This window comes from Cydia pomonella, chromosome 23, assembly GCF_033807575.1.
Source record: "Cydia pomonella isolate Wapato2018A chromosome 23, ilCydPomo1, whole genome shotgun sequence".
Lineage (NCBI taxonomy): Eukaryota > Metazoa > Arthropoda > Insecta > Lepidoptera > Tortricidae > Cydia > Cydia pomonella.
The window spans coordinates 11,906,522-11,924,501 of NC_084725.1; the positions used below are offsets into that span (position 1 = coordinate 11,906,522).

Genomic DNA, 17,980 nt, shown 5'->3' on the forward strand with positions numbered 1-17,980 from the left:
TTTACAGCGTACCGCGGCGTATGTTTTGCGATTTATTTATAATGCGCGCAATAAACTTAGCAAAAAAACTGGGTCATTAAGTGTAGACGAGTTGAATGAATCCGTTCTGTTGCTAGCCAGGCTGGCGCAGTATGAGTCATACCGAGATGTGCATAATTGCTTATCACGTAAACGGCTGTTAACAAACAAACACGGTGCAAGCCTTACTAAATTAAATTTATTTCTTGACAACATGAATGTGTTAAGAGTAGGCGGCCGTTTAGAAAATGCTAGCCAGTTTAGTTACGAGAAAAAACACCCTATTTTAATTTCGTGTAAACATTATTTAGCCGTGCTATTATTTCGTTTCGAACATAAGCGACTGTTGCACGCGGCGCCACAGCTGTTGTTGTTTACTATAAAGGAAACCTGGTGGCCAGTAGGAGCTAGAAATTTAGCACGAAAGATTGTTCATGATTGTGTCACGTGCAAACGGATGCAAGGTCAAACATTGACACCTATCATGGGCAATCTGCCTCGCGAACGATTGGAACCAGGGTATCCGTTCATATACTGCGGCGTGGATTATGGTGGTCCAGTGCTTGTTTTGAATCGCAAAGGTAGGGGTGCGAAATTAATAAAATCATATATTTGTTTATTCGTATGTTTAGTAACGCGCGCTATTCATTTAGAACTGGTCAGTGACCTCTCGTCTGATGGTTACTTATTAGCATTAAAACGTTTTATATCGCGTAGGGGTAAACCTGTTGAAATAATAAGCGATAATGGAAAAAACTTTGTCGGACTAATGAACGATTTTGAAAAATTTCTTTCAAGTATATCTGGCGATATACAAGAGTACGCCTTGTCTCAGAAAATTAAATTTCGCATGAACCCGCCGTACGCCAGTCATTTCGGTGGGATATACGAGGCAGGTATTAAAAGTTGTAAATACCATTTGCGACGCGTTGTAGGCAACGCACATTTGACGTTTGAACAATTAAGCACGACCTTGACCGAGATTGAGGCCTTGCTTAATTCTAGACCACTTACTCCTATGTCATCTGACCCCAACGATTTTTTACCGCTTAGCCCAGGGCATTTCTTGATTGGTCGTCCGCTAACCGCACCTGTGTGCGCTAGCCTGAGCGACGTTCCTGAGCATCGGTTAACGCGTTACCAGAGAGTCGAACAGCTTCGTCAGCATTTCTGGAGTCGTTGGTCGCGAGAGTACGCGACGGAGTTACAAGCCCGATCAAAATGGAGGTTTCAGTCTGATGACCTCAAAGAAAACACGCTTGTCGTCATAAAGGAAGACAATGCTCCCCCGCTAAAATGGAGTTTAGGCCGAATCGTCAAAACGTATCCAGGCAAGGACGGCGTCTCGAGAGTGGCCGACGTAAGGATGCCTTCTGGAGGAACTGTGAGACGCGCTTTCTCGAAACTGTGTCCGCTTCTTCAGCCAGACTGTTAGCCACGTCATCAGTCCCATTATCACGTTTTGTAAACCACCAGTTTCCAAGGCCGGGAGTATGTCAATGCAACTTATGTGGGAGACCGTACCCGATGCAACTTACGCAGCCTACCGTACGCATATCGCATCATCGGCAGCCAATCAGCGGCGATATCACGTCATCTACAGCCCCTGTGATTGGCCCAGGATGTTGCCACGGAGGAACCGAGCCCCACTCCACGCATTCGCTATTCGCCTCATTAATAGACGCACGCATACGTGCCTTTTTTAATACATAATTACTTTATTCTGTTTTTTTTTACCAAATGTACTAGTTGGTTATTAAAAGTATTTAAAACTAAAGGCGTCGTTACATTATTGCTGCTGAACCCGCTCCAAGAGGCTATGACCTGAACCTTAGCCAGATCCACGCGCGACATAAAGTTTGGCAATTTGTAGGTCCCGCGATACAGGGTGATTTGTTATCCATACTATTGCGCTTTAGGGAAAACAAGTACGTGGCGTGTGCGGATATCGAAAAAATGTACCGCCAGGTACTGGTTGACGAGAAACAACGCGACTTGCAATTAATTATTTGGCGGGAAAATCCCTCTGACCCACTGCAAATATACAAATTAAAAACGGGGCGGAATTCGTGCCATAAGTCACAGTTTTTAATTTGTATATTTGCAGTGGGTCAGAGGGATTTTCCCGCCAAATAATTAATTGCAAGTCGCGTTGTTTCTCGTCAACCAGTACCTGGCGGTACATTTTTTCGATATCCGCACACGCCACGTACTTGTTTTCCCTAAAGCGCAATAGTATGGATAACAAATCACCCTGTATCGCGGGACCTACAAATTGCAAATCATTAAGTGAATATCCCGACGTGGACGCACAACTACAGTCAAAAACAACCCTTAAGCGTGTAGTTTTGGCGTTTTCACGAAAAACGCCATGATGTGGCGTAAAGTAGTGTGGCGTACCATACGAATCTACATGCTCCATGTGACCTAAGTCGCAATATTCCTTAATGAAGTCGCTATACATTTTTTTATAATTCGGATAACGTTCTAACCGTTTCTCTAATGCGAAGAATCTATGTTCGGCTTGTTTGCGCGTATCGCCTAAAATCTCAGGTGACTTTTTGAACGGAATGCATACACAGAACCTACCGTCGTCGAGCCGTTTTGTGGTCTGCATAAACAAATCCTCACAGATACGTTCTTCCTCACTGCGCGATTCGTTAACCCGTTGACTTATCGGCGCGTCTTCGAGTTCCCAAAATTTACGTAACTGCTCGTCTATAGAAACTTGCATGTCTATAGTTTGCATGAAATTACATACAACGTTAGTTTTTGTTGTATTTTTGCGCGTATTATATGAATTATATGTACGCCCGGATACGAACCAGCCCAAATGCGAATTTTGCATAACCGCTCCGTTACCTAAGCGAATAATACCTTCTTGAATCACGTCCCAATATATATCTGCCCCTATTATAAGGTCTATCGGTTTTTTTTTCATAAAAATTGGGATCCGCGAGCACGATTCCGTCCGGTATAACGAATTGTTCTTTGCGCATATTAAGGTATGGCCGCGGGGGGGTTACGCGTGGTAATACTAAACACTTAATGCGCGTAGAATAAGTGCTAGTTAAGGATTTAATGCCAATATCACAAAATCGCGTGTGCTGTGAGACCGGCACCTCCCCGACGCCAAACAAGCTTCGTGTGGACTGTATAACGCGCGTATTTAATTTATCGCATAATGATTGAGATATAATGCACCGTTCGCTTCCATTGTCGAGAAGCGCGCATGCCTTCGTAATTTTACCTAAATCATCGACTATTTCAATGATAGCGGTTGTCAACAAAACCGGTTCATCGAATGATGCCTGTGCGCATTGGACATCTGTGTTTAAATCAGCCACCTGACCGTTGTCAATGTGTGCGTGATTTGTTATGGAATAATTGCTGGATTTAGCAGTGGAAATATGGGGCTCATTAGGTTTATTTTGGCTTGCATTCGACATGCCGGTACAACTGTTTGTACTGATAACATTAACTTCATCGCGATGAATAATTGAGTTATGTTTTTTGTCGCATTTCCTACAAGGCCCATACCTACACGCATCAGCTGTATGACCAGTTCGCAGACAATTTTCACAAAGGTTTTTATCCCGTACTAATTGCAATCGATCTTGCATTTTCAAATCCAGAAACGACTGGCATGAATATAAAGGATGTTTCTCACTACACATCGGACATAATTTAAATTGTTTTTTAAAAGGTGTTTTCACCTGCGGTTTTTCCGTCGCGACATTGCAATGCAACTTTGGTGTATAATTACTGTTTGTATACTTTTTGTTGTCTTGCGAATTGGCCTTACTGTGCGTTACAATTAAAGTTTCAAGCATGTCTGCCCTGCCTCTTAAAAATGTTAATAAATCGTCAATAGTTAATTTTGACTCGCTTGAATCGGCCGACAAAGAACCTTTATGCTGCTCCCACTCTCGCTCAGTGGTGGAATCTAATTTAGAAACGATCATATAAATAAGTAAAGTGTCCCACGAGTTTACAGGCTCCTTTAGGGCTTTAAGAGCGCGTATATTTTTTAACACGTTATCTATAAGTTTCCTTAGCAACACCGGTGATTCTTTTTGCAGCGTTTGCATTGAAAATAAGGCCTTTACATGATTATGAACAAGTAAGCGGCTATTATTATACCTATTCAATAACAACTCCCATGCGATATTGTAATTGTCGGTTGAAAATTCAAGTGAGTCTATAACTAACTGCGCGCTTCCCGTAAGTGACGATTTGAGATAGTGAAATTTTTGAATGTCTGAAATTTCTCGCGAGTTGTGTACTAACGACGAAAATGTATCTCGAAAGGTAATCCAGTGTTCATGAGAACCGTCAAAGCTAGGCAAAGAAATGGTAGGTAATTTCACCGATTTTAATGCAATCGCGGACTTTTCGGATTCGATTTTAACCTCGTCCTTTACCAATTTCTCAGCTTGGGCCATTATACTATAATATTCGGCTTCAAACTCGTCTCGCGCGTCGAGTTGAGCGTCCAGTTCGGTTTCGGGAAGAACATCTTCAATTTTTGACTGAATATTATTAAATTCGGTGTATAAACCCGTAGCGCCTTGAGTGCGGAGCCTAACTTCGGCCATTTGATTAATGGATAAACCTTGGTCGAACGTTTCTATATATTTAATGAATTTTGTGAGTCTACCTTTAACAGAACCTCTCTTTTTAATAAGATCTTTCAACAACTTTTCTTCCGCCATGTCGGTAGGATGTAAGAAGCGAGGTACTTACAGTTATCCGGATTAGGTACTAAGCTCCCTGCAACTGCTAACGATGCAGCTGCCGGCCTGGCGACCTTTTGCGTGTAGGCAGATCACAAAGACGCCACGTTACAACCACTGGAATTAAAATATGAACACGTATATCACAACTGAAATGAGACAGGGTCGCTATTCTTGATTGGTTCGCCTCACCAAAGCACTGAGTAGCTGCTATCTTTGCCGATTGCGTTACTCTTGCCAAGTATCCTTTGTAGCCACGTTGCTGGTTGCATCCGAGGTCGAAGGTCCAAACTTTATGTCGCGCGTGGATCTGGCTAAGGTTCAGGTCATAGCCTCTTGGAGCGGGTTCAGCAGCAATAATGTAACGACGCCTTTAGTTTTAAATACTTTTAATAACCAACTAGTACATTTGGTAAAAAAAAACAGAATAAAGTAATTATGTATTAAAAAAGGCACGTATGCGTGCGTCTATTAATGAGGCGAATAGCGAATGCGTGGAGTGGGGCTCGGTTCCTCCGTGGCAACATCCTGGGCCAATCACAGGGGCTGTAGATGACGTGATATCGCCGCTGATTGGCTGCCGATGATGCGATATGCGTACGGTAGGCTGCGTAAGTTGCATCGGGTACGGTCTCCCACATAAGTTGCATTGACAATATACAAGGCAAATAATAGCAAAATTGGTTTGAAGAATTCTTTCTTCTTTACTACTGCGATCATATCTCTTAATGTGTTTCGAGTACTCTCTTGCGTCTCCAAAAGATTTACAGTTTCTATCATTTTCTCCAGCTCAGGTATTTCATCGTCCCCTCTTAGCCATATGAAATTCTCTCTGCATCTCTCATACTGACCCTTTGTTGCAAGCCAGCTCGGAGATTCTGGCGAGTATAATGTCAAGATTATACTGATTAAAGCGAAGGATATGCAGCAGAGAGCCGTTAACTGGTAACTGATGAGGGATCCGGTGAAATGGACGAATAGGATGCCAAAGATCTGGGCGAGGACTGAGGACGTGAGGAACCCGCCGCGGTAGCGTGGGCTGGAGCACTCGCCGATGTACACGGAGCGGAGCGGCATGAACATGCCGAACGAGAAGCCTTGGATCATCATTCCTAATAGAAGCAGCTGAAAAGGATAAACGACATAAATATAGTGATTTGTAAGTACGAATAGTTGTTATTCATGAATCATTTTCTAAAAAGTGTTGAATGTTGAGGGACGTTTACTAGACTTTCCTGCTAAGCGAAATACACAATGTTTCACCTTATCCCCGTGACGAAAATCGAAAGTAGGTAAGTAACAATCATCATCTACTAATTATGAAACGTTATTTTAAATTCGCATGCAAAAGTCTAAAAAAACATTTGCGCATATTGAAAGGGAGTGATAAGAAACTACCTCATAGCTGGTGGCCAGAATGACGACGAACCAGCCCAGCATGAGAATCAAGGTCACAGCATAGAGAGCCACCTTCCGTCCAGCACGTGACATGACTACTGGCACCAGGAAGTTGCCGAAGATCATTGGGATTGACCCGACTGAAGCTGTAAAAAGTATAAAAAACTTAGTTTTTTATACGTAACGCGGAAAACACCGAAGCTGTACAAAGTATTAAAAAAACTTAGTTATAAAAATATACGTAACGCTGTACACATTTTTGGAGAAGTTTAACACAATATTTATTTAGAAATGTATTATTTAAGTAACGAAAATACGGCAAAAACGCCTATTTTTTTATTAAAGCCTACTACATAGCGATCATCGTTCGCCGCGTTAATTTCTACGAGTATGGCAGTGGGGTGACACTCGACGTTTCTGGCGCTCTCGGCTCAGAATTGCTCCGAGCAATTATTAAGGTTGGCACAACTTGACATCCCTTTACGTGCGCAACCACAGAAAAGATAATTAAGTACTTGAATTTTGACAACCCTAAACACCAGAAAGGGATAGTGCCATACATTACAAAGAGACAACATGATTCGTCCCTGAATCGCTGTCAAACTTCGATTTTGTAGGAATTGTCATTTCTGTACGGTAATACAGTCGCCATCAGATATATCGGAGCGGCCGAGGTGCTCAAAAATATGCGCTAACGCTTTGACAATAGAGGCGTGTTCAGATATTTGTGAGCGCCTTGGCCGCTCTGATACATCTGATGGCGACTGTACTATAATTTATTCTGTTATGCTCCCGCTAATGAGAGACCCTGGCTGCTCCAGTATCCTGAGGAAGCCCCACAGCCGTAGCCGGTCATGTTGATACTGACTGCCGCCGTCACCAAGCACTAACAACAATGTACCTAGCCAAGACTCCTGATTCTTGGAGACGTTGATGAGAGATCCTGGCAGCTCCAGCTGCGGCAGCAGGATCCCGGGGAAGCCGAAGCCACAGCCGTAACCGATCATATTGATACTGACTGCCGCCGTCACCAGGCACTGACGACAATAAGAATACAATACTACGAGGAAATTGCATATACGAGGGAAAAATTCGACCCATGCCACTGTGTCCCAGGTGGCCGAGCGGTTTTAGGCATCTGACGCGATTGCAGAGAACCCTAATTCGATTCCAGCTTTGGACACTGGAAGCCTTGGGTACTTGTATTCTGTATTCTATTCGGGCGATTTTCCGCAACTCGACGACTTGCGCCTATTTTGCGTGATATGTTGGGGGTGGGCTAGTCCTGCCAGCCCAGCTCCTCGAGGAATCCTATCAAACCTTTAATGTTGAGTAGGACCTCGGGGAGGTCTCTCGGAGATCCGAGATGTTTAGCCCTGTATGGAGTCACTCCGCTGTATTCCAGCACCACGTGAGAGGCTGTTTCTTCTGTCTCTTCTTGGGTACTTTTTTTTCGTTTATATTTTATTTCAATTTTCAATAAGAATACAGTTTGAAATCGTGCGACTCGTGCGAGTCGTTTGCATTGAAAGAAATGTTTGCATAACAGTAAAGTCCGTCCAAGCTAACTCTGCACCGCATTAATAAAACAAATAAATAAATATTATAGGACATTATTACACAAATTGACTAAGTCCCACAGTAAGCTCAATAAGGCTTGTGTTGAGAGTACTTAGACAACGACATATATAATATATAAATATTTATAAATACTTAAATACATAGAAAACACCCATGACTCAGGAACAAATATCCATGCTCATCACACGAATACATGCCCTTACCAGGATTTGAACCCGGGACCATCAGCTTCGTAGGCACGGTCACTGCCCACTAGGCCAAGCCGGTCGACAAAGTGTAGGAGTATCATTATAAACGTCATATTTTCATAGAAATTTCATATTAATGATGAAATCACTTATACTTTATATCGCAAAAGTCATTCAAGATCTAGCAGAGCCCACCTGGGGAAGTATCTTCACCTTATAGAAAACCGCAGCCAAATAACACTAAACCCTACTCATAGTGTTGTGTTCCTGCCGGTAAGGTTTCCAGAGCTCAACCAGGGCGTGGGGGTGTTTTAGTCAGCAACGCGTATGTAACACCTCTGGAGTTGCAGGCGTCCATAGGCTACGGTAACCACTTACCACCAGGCGGGCCGTGTGCTTGTTTGCCACCGACAAAGTTTAAAAAAGTTAAGGCTGCTTTAAAAACTTTACACAACTAAAAAAATAAAAATAAATTGTTTTATAATGATCAATTTGAGCTCTTTCAAATGATACCACACTTGACATAGTCACTAGACTTTGAAATATTGCCCCCTTTTCACATTTGGCATTTTCCGTGCTTATTCCGTACTTATTTCCGTACTTATTATTAAAAATAATATAAAAAATAATACTTTCAATATGTCTAGGTTAACATTGTTCATAACTATTCCAAGTCTCAAATCGATAGCTTAAGTGATTCTCGAGATATTTAGCGACATGACAGACAGTCGGACGGACGGACAGAGTCGGACCATAAGGGTTCCTTTTGTACCTTTTTGGTACGGAACCCTAAAAAGATGAATCCGTCGTCTTGTAATTTTGGCCAACCGCTTTTAAACACGTTTAATGTTATCGTTCAAATTTAAATTTACTACATACGTTTTGTTTTATTCATTTTCATATTTTCGATGCTTATTTTATTAGTTCTTAGAAAAAAAAACTATTTTAAGACAGAAATATTTATTTAAAAATAAATGCAATTGTTGTGACAAGTCAACTGGCGTTGCCAATATGATTCGCCTTTAGTTTCATTTTATTTAATTTCTACACGTATCACGCATGTGTGTACAAGAAGAAAAACAAGTTTTTTAATAAAAATATCATTTTCGGTACAAGTTTTTATCGCTGACTGTACTTTTTTAGCACAGACAACTAATACTCATCGAGACAATTCTAAAAACCACAAACACAATTAGGTTGTGTTGTTTCATCACAGAGTTCCTACAGCCACCTCCTGTCTCCATCATCAGATCAGCTCGATGGCACCATAATATTACATTGTCACCCGACTTACATATGTGTACAAATTTTCAGCTCAATCGGAAATAGGGAAGTGGGATACATTTAGCTTCCAATACTAACACGACAATATAAATAAAAGCTTGTTAAAAATACTTACCTGTCTCAGCAATGGAGTAGACCACTTTAAATCGGACATTTTTAAATTTATTTTTTGCACGACTATACCGTGCAAATAGACTAATCAAATTGTTATGTCACACCAAAATCACCGTTGAGATCGGTACTGATATTTTAATTTATATTTAATTATCTAGTTTCGAAACCCAGTAACAGTTTAAATCCTTTATTGATTTAGCTATAAGGTCCAATTCATATCGCCGGTTATTTTAATTAAGTTTAATAGGTATAGTTTAAACAATGAATTACTTATGTTTACTAATAACAAATACCGCAAGCACAAAGTGCGTTATATAATATGTACCTAATAAAGATAGTAGAAGAGATGTAAAGTGCCCAGACTTTGGCAGCTAAAATAAAGTGGAGTATGATAGAAATTGCAAATACCTTCCTTATACCTTCATTACTTCATAATCTCGCAATATTTTAGGACAATCATGATATTATCAACAGTTTATACACTTAAGTCTTTTATTTATATAAATTTCTAGTTAAAATATATGATAATTATTAATACTGTGAAAATACGAGTAGCCTTCGTAAATATGTTATGTTATATGTCAAATCAAATGCTAACAAAATCTGTCATATTTGTTTACATTATTGAACATTATAATTTAGGTGGCACTGCGTAACTAGTGGTAGTGGTAAATGATATCGTTTTCACAAGTGAAGTTCTTCTTCGTTCGGTATTTCTTTTTAATAGAAGATTATTATTATTATTATTATATTATATTTCCACGCGCCGCTACTGGTGGGTAGTGACCCTGCCTATAAAGCCGATGGTCCTGGGTTCGAATCCCGGTAGGGGCATTTATTTGTGTGATGAGCACGGATATTTGTTCCTGAGTCATGGATGTTTTTTATGTATTTAAGTATTTGTATATTATACACATCGCTGTCTGAGTACCCACAACACAAGCCTTCTTGAGCTTACCGTGGGACTTAGTCAATTTGTGTAGGAATGTCTTAAAAAAAAAACATTCTTAGGGTGGCGGGGCGATAGTTTTCCCTGCCCCCGGTCGACTCATAGAAAACTTTGCCTCGCGCGTATGCTCGCTCTGTGTGGACTCGCCTATTAAATAATGCAAAATAAATATTAAATAATCGTTAAGGGCTAAATTGGGACGTAAATAAAAGCAAACGAGAATATAATCAAACAGACTTGATTATTTTCCACTTTGTTTTCCAAATAAAATAAAAATAATCACTATCAAGCACCTTTGCTTGCGACGATCGTCGCAACTTGCCGGGCCATAGGCCCTTTTTGGCCCAAGAGCAAAACACTCATTTTCAGCATCACCAACTCATCTCCTGCATGAATCAGTTTGGTATTCTTCTTGAGCACATTCAAATACCCAAAATTGTTTTCTGCATATCTTACAGCAGTAAGGTTGCTCCCAACTGTGTATTCGCTGATGTGCCCGTAAAGAGCCGAGTGTCTGAAACCACTTGTTGTACACTTCACAAAGAAAGGCTTTTCTTTACTGTGAGTTATTTGATGTTTTTTTAAACTAGTTAATGCCATTAACTCCATTTTGTACCAATACATAAGTGTGATTTTTTCACGAATCACCAGTATGTGTTTTTAAATGTGTTTTTAAGTGAGCATCTTGCTTATAAGCCTTTTTACATATTTCACAAACAAAAGGTTTTTCCCCCGTATGTACTCGTTGGTGCCTCGTCAGGTCCCGGTTGCTAGAAAACGTTTTGTTGCATATGTCGCAGGCATATTGCGCTTTTTCCCCGGTGTGGATGCGTCTGTGCGACACTAAACCTCCCGAACTTCTAAACTTCTTTTCGCAAAATTCACAGGAGTACGGTGTCTCCCCAGTATGTGATCGTTTATGTACAATTAAATGAGTTGATCTTTTGAACTGCATTGAACACATATTGCAGGCGTAAGGTCTCTCTCCCGTGTGTGTGAGTTTATGATCATTTAAATGACCTTTTTGTGTAAACTTTTTATTACACGTCTCACATGAAAAGTTTTTTGCGCCAGTGTGTGATAGTTCATGTCTGTTTAAAGCACTCCGTTTTGAGAACACTTTTATACATATATTACATGGGTAACCCTTATTAAATTTCGAGTGCATCTTTATATGGCGGACCAGGAAATGTTTTCGTTGATATACTTTGCCGCAAATGTCACACTCATATCTGTGTTGCTCCGCGGTGTCCAGCTCGCGAACAAGCAGACTGTGTTCTTCTGAAACAAATAACCCAAACCTTATAGCATCAAATTAATGAAACATTAATTGCATGTAAAAATACGCAAGTAGGTATTTTATCACTGATTGACTAGCACTTACGAAAAACCTTTACTACTTACTTAATAATTATTTATTTTTATTTATGTTACATTATATATATATATATATATATATATATATATATATATATATATATATGCATTATTTTATGGTTATTTTTTCTATCTATGTATATTTGTATCAATGTGTATTCAAAACGTGCATTTCATTAATTTCAGTGATTGTACACTTTTGTTTGTGTTTGTCATTCATTCACCGTTACTTCTGTTTTACTCATTTCCTCAAAGGTTAACTGGAAGAGATCCCATACAGGGATAAGTTCGCCTTTGTTGTATTTAATTTACTCTGTAACTATGTTATTCGTGTTTTTATTTCTATGTACAATAAAGTATACATACATACTTACGTCTTTTCGCGGATTATCAAAGTAATATTTTTGTTTGAATTAGTCTCAAATTATACAATTAAGCATAGGGGTTGACATCATGAGAAACGTTTTATCATGAATTTGGCCAAAATCGGAATAATCGCGTAAAGTTAAGTTTTAAAGGGAAAAATTGCCTCCGACGTTTCGCGGACGGCGTTGTCCCCGTGATCTTGAGAAGTAACTAAGTTTGACATCAAGATCTTCTAGCTGAGCATTTTTCGAACTATCCGCACTTTGTCGTATTGCACACTAGGGTTGTTACTCGGTCAACACAACTGGACACCCCCACCATGTTTGGTTTTTCAACCAAGTTCTAAAATTAAAACTTAATTATACGCGATTAGATCGCGTTTTATGCATGTATGTATGTATGACACTATATTGCACATAAACAGGTTAACATAAAACAGACAAAACAAAAAAAAATGTACTAAGGCGAACTTATCCCTAAAAGGGATCTCTTCCAGCTAACCTTTGAGAAAATGCGAATGGATCAAACACTAACAGGTGAAAGACAAATCAATATTAACAGTAGCAATGAATAATGGATTCACATAAAAGTAGGACGAGAGCAATCAATAATAATAAAATAAAATAAATAGTAGAAAACCCGTAGTATGAATACATATATATATATATTTTTTTTTTATGGTAGAAGAGGCAAACGAGCAGACAGATCACCTGATGGTAAGCGATTACCGCCGCCCATGGACACCTGCAACACCAGAAACAACCTTCAATACTTCAATCTATATATGTATAAGATACATATTATAAATAAATATATGCATACATAAACATATAATATATATATATAGATATATAAATGCTATAAAAAGTACTCAGTTCTAATATCAGGAGTCTAATAACCACAACTTTTTCAACTTCTCTTTGAGTGAGGCAACAGATTGCGATTTCCTTGCATCCACTGGTAGATCATTCCACAGCTTAACTGAGTAGGCTGTGAAAGATCTAGAGTACACACGCGATTTTTTCAGCGAAATGGCTAAAGTCAAGAGTTTTAGTAAATAATGTGTAAAAGCTTGTAAAATCGTGAAATATCGATTTAAATCAATGTAAAACTGATTATTCAATTTATTTCAAAGTAACGTGTAAAGGGTTTTGATTTGTGATATGTCATCATTATGCAGCTGCGCTACAGCACCACGAGGAAAGGTGGCCAAAGGTGGTAGAAATATGGCTGCGCTCCAGCACCACGTGGAAAGGTGGCCAGAGGTGGTAGAAATATGGCCGCGCTCCAGCACCACATAGAAAGGTGGCCAAAGGTGGTAGAAATATGGCGTATTATCAGCATGTAGTTTTAAAATGAGTGCGTAATTTCCTTTAACGGCATATATGTCCATGTGTCAGAAGGTCCTGAGTCACAATCAAAGAGAATTTGAAATAGAGGTCGATTGTCAAGGAAAACTTTGTATCCATGCTACTCACTCTGTGCACAGATTGCAGACCAATAAAAAAAAAAAATATATATATATATATATATATTTCGTGGAAAAAACAATGTAAACTAATATTTTAATCACTGTATTAATAAAGTAGTCTAGTGCTGTGAATTTACATATTGGGTTAAGTAATAATGATTAGTATTAGGGTTCCGTACCCAAAGGGTAAAACGGGACCCTATTACTAAGACTCCGCTGTCCGTCTTTCCATGCGTCTGTCACCAGGCTGTATCTCATGAACCGTGATAGACAGTTGAATTTTTCACAGATGTGTAAATAGACATTCTGTTTGACAAAACCTGAGGTGGATGAGGTTTCTGTAATGTGACGAAGACTGAGTCTGAGACTGTGAATTTTTTGGTTAGTTAGTAAAATGGTACTAAGTGTAACTGAATAAAGCACAGAAACAAAGCCAGGCATGACTTACCACTCAGCCACACTTTATGGGGCATCTGCACTGTTTCCGGGCTCAGCACAAGCTCGTCCTTGACCACACCGTCCGCATACAGCTCCTCGTTCGGTGAGGCCTCTGTCTTCACATTCTGTGCTATTTTCTTCGTATTTAGAGTATGCTCGAAATCTGGAGCTTCCTTCTTGTCTACATTTTCTTCTTCCAATTCTTCTACCTTTATATGTATAGTTTTCTCAAGATCATCAATGGCTGTTTCTAAAATATTCTGATATTCTTCCGTTGTATTTAGAGCTTCTTTTTTCACAACAGGCATAGTGTCTGAAGACTGCCCAGTCTCTGCGACATGCCCTGCCAACCAACCAACAAAAGGTTATTGGTGTTGTTTGGATGACTGCAAACATTTTAGGTATTGTTTGGATGATTGCAAACATTTGACGAGTTAGATGTTATTGAATTAGTTTTAACCATAAAATGACAAAACACATCATTATTTTTTCCTGCTCTCAAACCAGCCATTAACTAGCAAGTTGCTTGAGCATCACTTTTTATAGTAGTTAGAATATTTCGTCATTTTTTAGCACTTTGGAGGACAATTTCTCCCAATAGGTTGAGTTTGGGCAGCTAAAAAAAAATGTGTCTATTATTTTAGACTACTCTATAACATATATAAATATAAATCAAATCGGAACCGGACAGTTGGGTACCTTTCCTTGTTAGTTTCTCAGAGATGTTCTAAATTTGGATTTAATTAAGGTATCACTTATCGACAAAGTACTAAAATTAAAAGATGCAATGACAGATACAGGTTTGTTAAATATAGGCCATTGTTTTATCGTTTCTGAATATATTATAGAGAAGTTATGATATCGATGTAGATAAAGATTAATTCAATTCAATTCAATTCAAATATACTTTATTCATGTAGGCCTAGCAACAAGCACTTATGAATAGTAAGACAGTATTACATATAATTATCTTAATCTAATTATCAGAGCAATTTATTGATGTTGTAAATATTATTCCATATTATTTATTATTATTATTATAATACGTGACCTCCCATGGGTAGAGACACCTTGTGGTACTTGGGAGAATCAACTTTTTAGCGTCACTCGTTGCCATGGTTACGATTAGTTGTCCAGGGGACAAAAGTTCATTGAAATACTGATTTTATGGTACTTAAATGTATCAAACTTGCGTTTTTGTGGTCGTTATAACCAATGTCCATAATGGGCGCCCTACTAAGCATGTTAATCGAACGGCATACAACGTCTCTTCAAACAAACTGTGCCACTGTTGTCCCTTGGACAACGGGACAGGATAACAAAACAAAAAAAGTTGACTCACCCACTTACATCACATATCACCATATTAGTATTGAACCGTCATTAATACTAGCATAAGTGCTAACCGCAGTAAAGTACCTTTACATGTGGAATGTCACATATAATGTTTACCCAGGTGTTGGTTATTGTATTATTAAATGTTGCTATGCATTTCTCATGTCATGATAAATGTTGTATTGACCTGTGTAATTTTTAATTATATTTTGGCAACTTTACCTATTCTATTAACTCCTACTACATCTCATACACTCACCGTGGCAGTCGTAATCGGATCCTAGCTCGGCGTCCCACGAGGGCTCCTCTTTAACTTTAACCCACACTTCCATTTCTATCTGACGATAGACGAGTTGATGAAACTCGCCACTGCAAGTCAGGGGATAAACACCGATATCTTCACGATCAGGAGTCCACTGTACTGATGCTCTGTGCCCATTTAGTTTCACAAAAACAAAGGCACTTAACTACTTAACAAATTAATGAGAGAAACAAAAATTTGTTGACCCAAGTTGACACAAGTCAAGTACGTAACTAGCTATTAATTAATAGAAAAATAACACGTTAAGATATTTATTATTTTGATTACAGTTCGTTCACAGATAAACCTATAAATTGTATTTATTTTCTCATTGTTTTAGCCCATATTTCAATATCTTCGATATTAAACGTATGACTGTCAGTAGTGTCAGTCTGTCACCTGTCATCTATGGTCTAGATGGTTTCACGTTCCGGTACACACATCACTTACAATTTCTAGTTTAGGGCGGTTCAAAAAGTGTTAAGGCTTCTACAAACGTTGCAACAAATGGCATTCGATTTTCAATAATTGTCGGCTAAGTAGGTAGGAGCTCCTAGTGAGTATTATATTCTTTGGGTAGGAGCAATGAATTTAATAGATCCATCAAATGCCGCAATAATCCCATACGTTTAGAGACCATAAGGGCTTGATTAGGGTACTTAAAACGGGCTTTCATAGCAAGAAAATACAACACTATAATAATCATATAAAAAAATCGAATCACACTTTCTCAAAGACCTTTTTGGGGTTCCGTAGTCAACTAGGAACCCTTATAGTTTCGCCATGTCCGTCTGTCTGTCTGTCCGAGGCTTTGCTCCGTGGTCGTTAGTGCTAGAAAGCTGAAATTTGGCATGGATATATAAATCAATAAATCCGACAAAGTCGTACAATAAAATCTAAAAATGCAAATCTAAATATCTATGCCAAATTTCAGCTTTCTAGCACTAACGACCACGGAGCAAAGCCTCGGACATGGCGAAACTATAAGGGTTCCTAGCTGACTACGGAACCCTAAAAATGGATCGTATGCAAAAATATCAAACATTGAATATTTTTAGTAATAGGAAGTATTACTGCAATGTTCTACCGCCAGAGAGCAACACTGTCACATAGTGTAAACCATAGAGTAACTTATATAGTGTATTACTGTCATGCGGGCATTTATTAAAACTGATAATAATACGATTGTGTATTAACAAATCATAATTATGTGAATTAACTGCTCAATTAAATTTCTGTAATCCGCACATTCAATGTAGTGGGTGTACTACGTAATCGTTGTTACTCATATCATTAATGCACTTGGTACAAGGCGTGTCGTGATATACTTACTTTACGGGGGTAAAAAAACTGAGACAACTATATAAAAAAAAGGGCAAAAACTTTTTTATAATTTATTATATTTCTATAACTGAGAACCTGTAATTGGCTCTGTAATTCTATGGGAAGTTCTAGATATTTATAGCGCTGTTGGTTTTCCATAGACTAAAATAAAATAAAATATTGTCGTCCTTATCATTGCGTTCATGTATGGAGGGATTTAATATTCATTTGTTTAAGTAACATGTCCGGTTTTGGGTAACAGATTTACATATGTGTACCAAATTTCAACTTTATTGGTTCAGTAGTTTTAGAGCAAATAGGCTGTGACGGACGGACAGACAGACAGACGCACGAGTGATTCTATAAGGGTTCCGTTTTTTTCCTTTCGAGGTACGGAACCCTAAAAATTGATAATCTACATTGCCAGACAATTTCCGCCGGCAGTAACTTTTACCAGACGCTTTAAAGCTGTCAAAAAGATATTGTAACTTTACTTATATTCTCATTCTTGATTTGGCATCAGCCACGAGAATTTAAGAAAAGAGTAATATCTTTACCTGCCTTTAGCACCTTGTACCGGACAAATGGCCATCGGGCCAATATAGCAAGTATGCAGATTTTTTATTTTATTTAAGACAAAATTAAAAATATGTACTAATACTATACACCGTGTTTTTATTGAATTCCGTTAACTCCGGGGTATGGATAAGTACGTTTAAGGAAACTAAATGGTATAGTTCAAATCCAATAAATATATATATATATATATATATATACAACGTGTTTTTATCCATTTGCTTTAACTTTAAGGGTAGATTGTTTACCTCTTATTGAGTTAATTTCTCTAAGAAACTAAGTTCCTAACTCTTACCGTTTTGGAATTATTTAAAATCTAAATTTATTCACTAATCTAAGATAAACCAGTGTAAAATCTTCTTAATTCATAACACCATAATTATTTTCTTCTCCTTCGTAAGTAAAGAGTTTTGAATGTTCCTTATGTACAACAAGAAGGTTTAAATAAATGAGTTCGTTTTAATGCTGCTTTTACTTGGCTCGCATGTGTCACGTCAAATTGACAATACTAATTTGTTATTGTTG

At 38.5% G+C, this 17,980-nt stretch overlaps 2 protein-coding genes across 2 annotated transcripts; both read right to left on the bottom strand.

Annotated features, from left to right (window-relative positions):
* Positions 1 to 5,291: 5,291 nt before the first annotated feature.
* LOC133530803 (uncharacterized) lies at positions 5,292 to 6,381 on the bottom strand. Its single transcript, XM_061868868.1, has 2 exons — positions 6,153 to 6,381; positions 5,292 to 5,879 (listed from the first exon to the last, which is right to left on the bottom strand). The coding sequence occupies exons 1-2, from the start codon at positions 6,276 to 6,278 to the stop codon at positions 5,292 to 5,294; spliced, it is 714 nt and encodes a 237-aa protein (XP_061724852.1). The 5' UTR covers positions 6,279 to 6,381.
* Positions 6,382 to 10,490: 4,109 nt separating this feature from the next.
* On the bottom strand, positions 10,491 to 16,478 carry LOC133530636 (zinc finger protein 525-like). The gene is made up of 3 exons (XM_061868644.1): positions 15,515 to 16,478; positions 13,931 to 14,263; positions 10,491 to 11,549 (listed from the first exon to the last, which is right to left on the bottom strand). The coding sequence occupies exons 1-3, from the start codon at positions 15,585 to 15,587 to the stop codon at positions 10,906 to 10,908; spliced, it is 1,050 nt and encodes a 349-aa protein (XP_061724628.1). The 5' UTR covers positions 15,588 to 16,478; the 3' UTR covers positions 10,491 to 10,905.
* Positions 16,479 to 17,980: the final 1,502 nt, after the last annotated feature.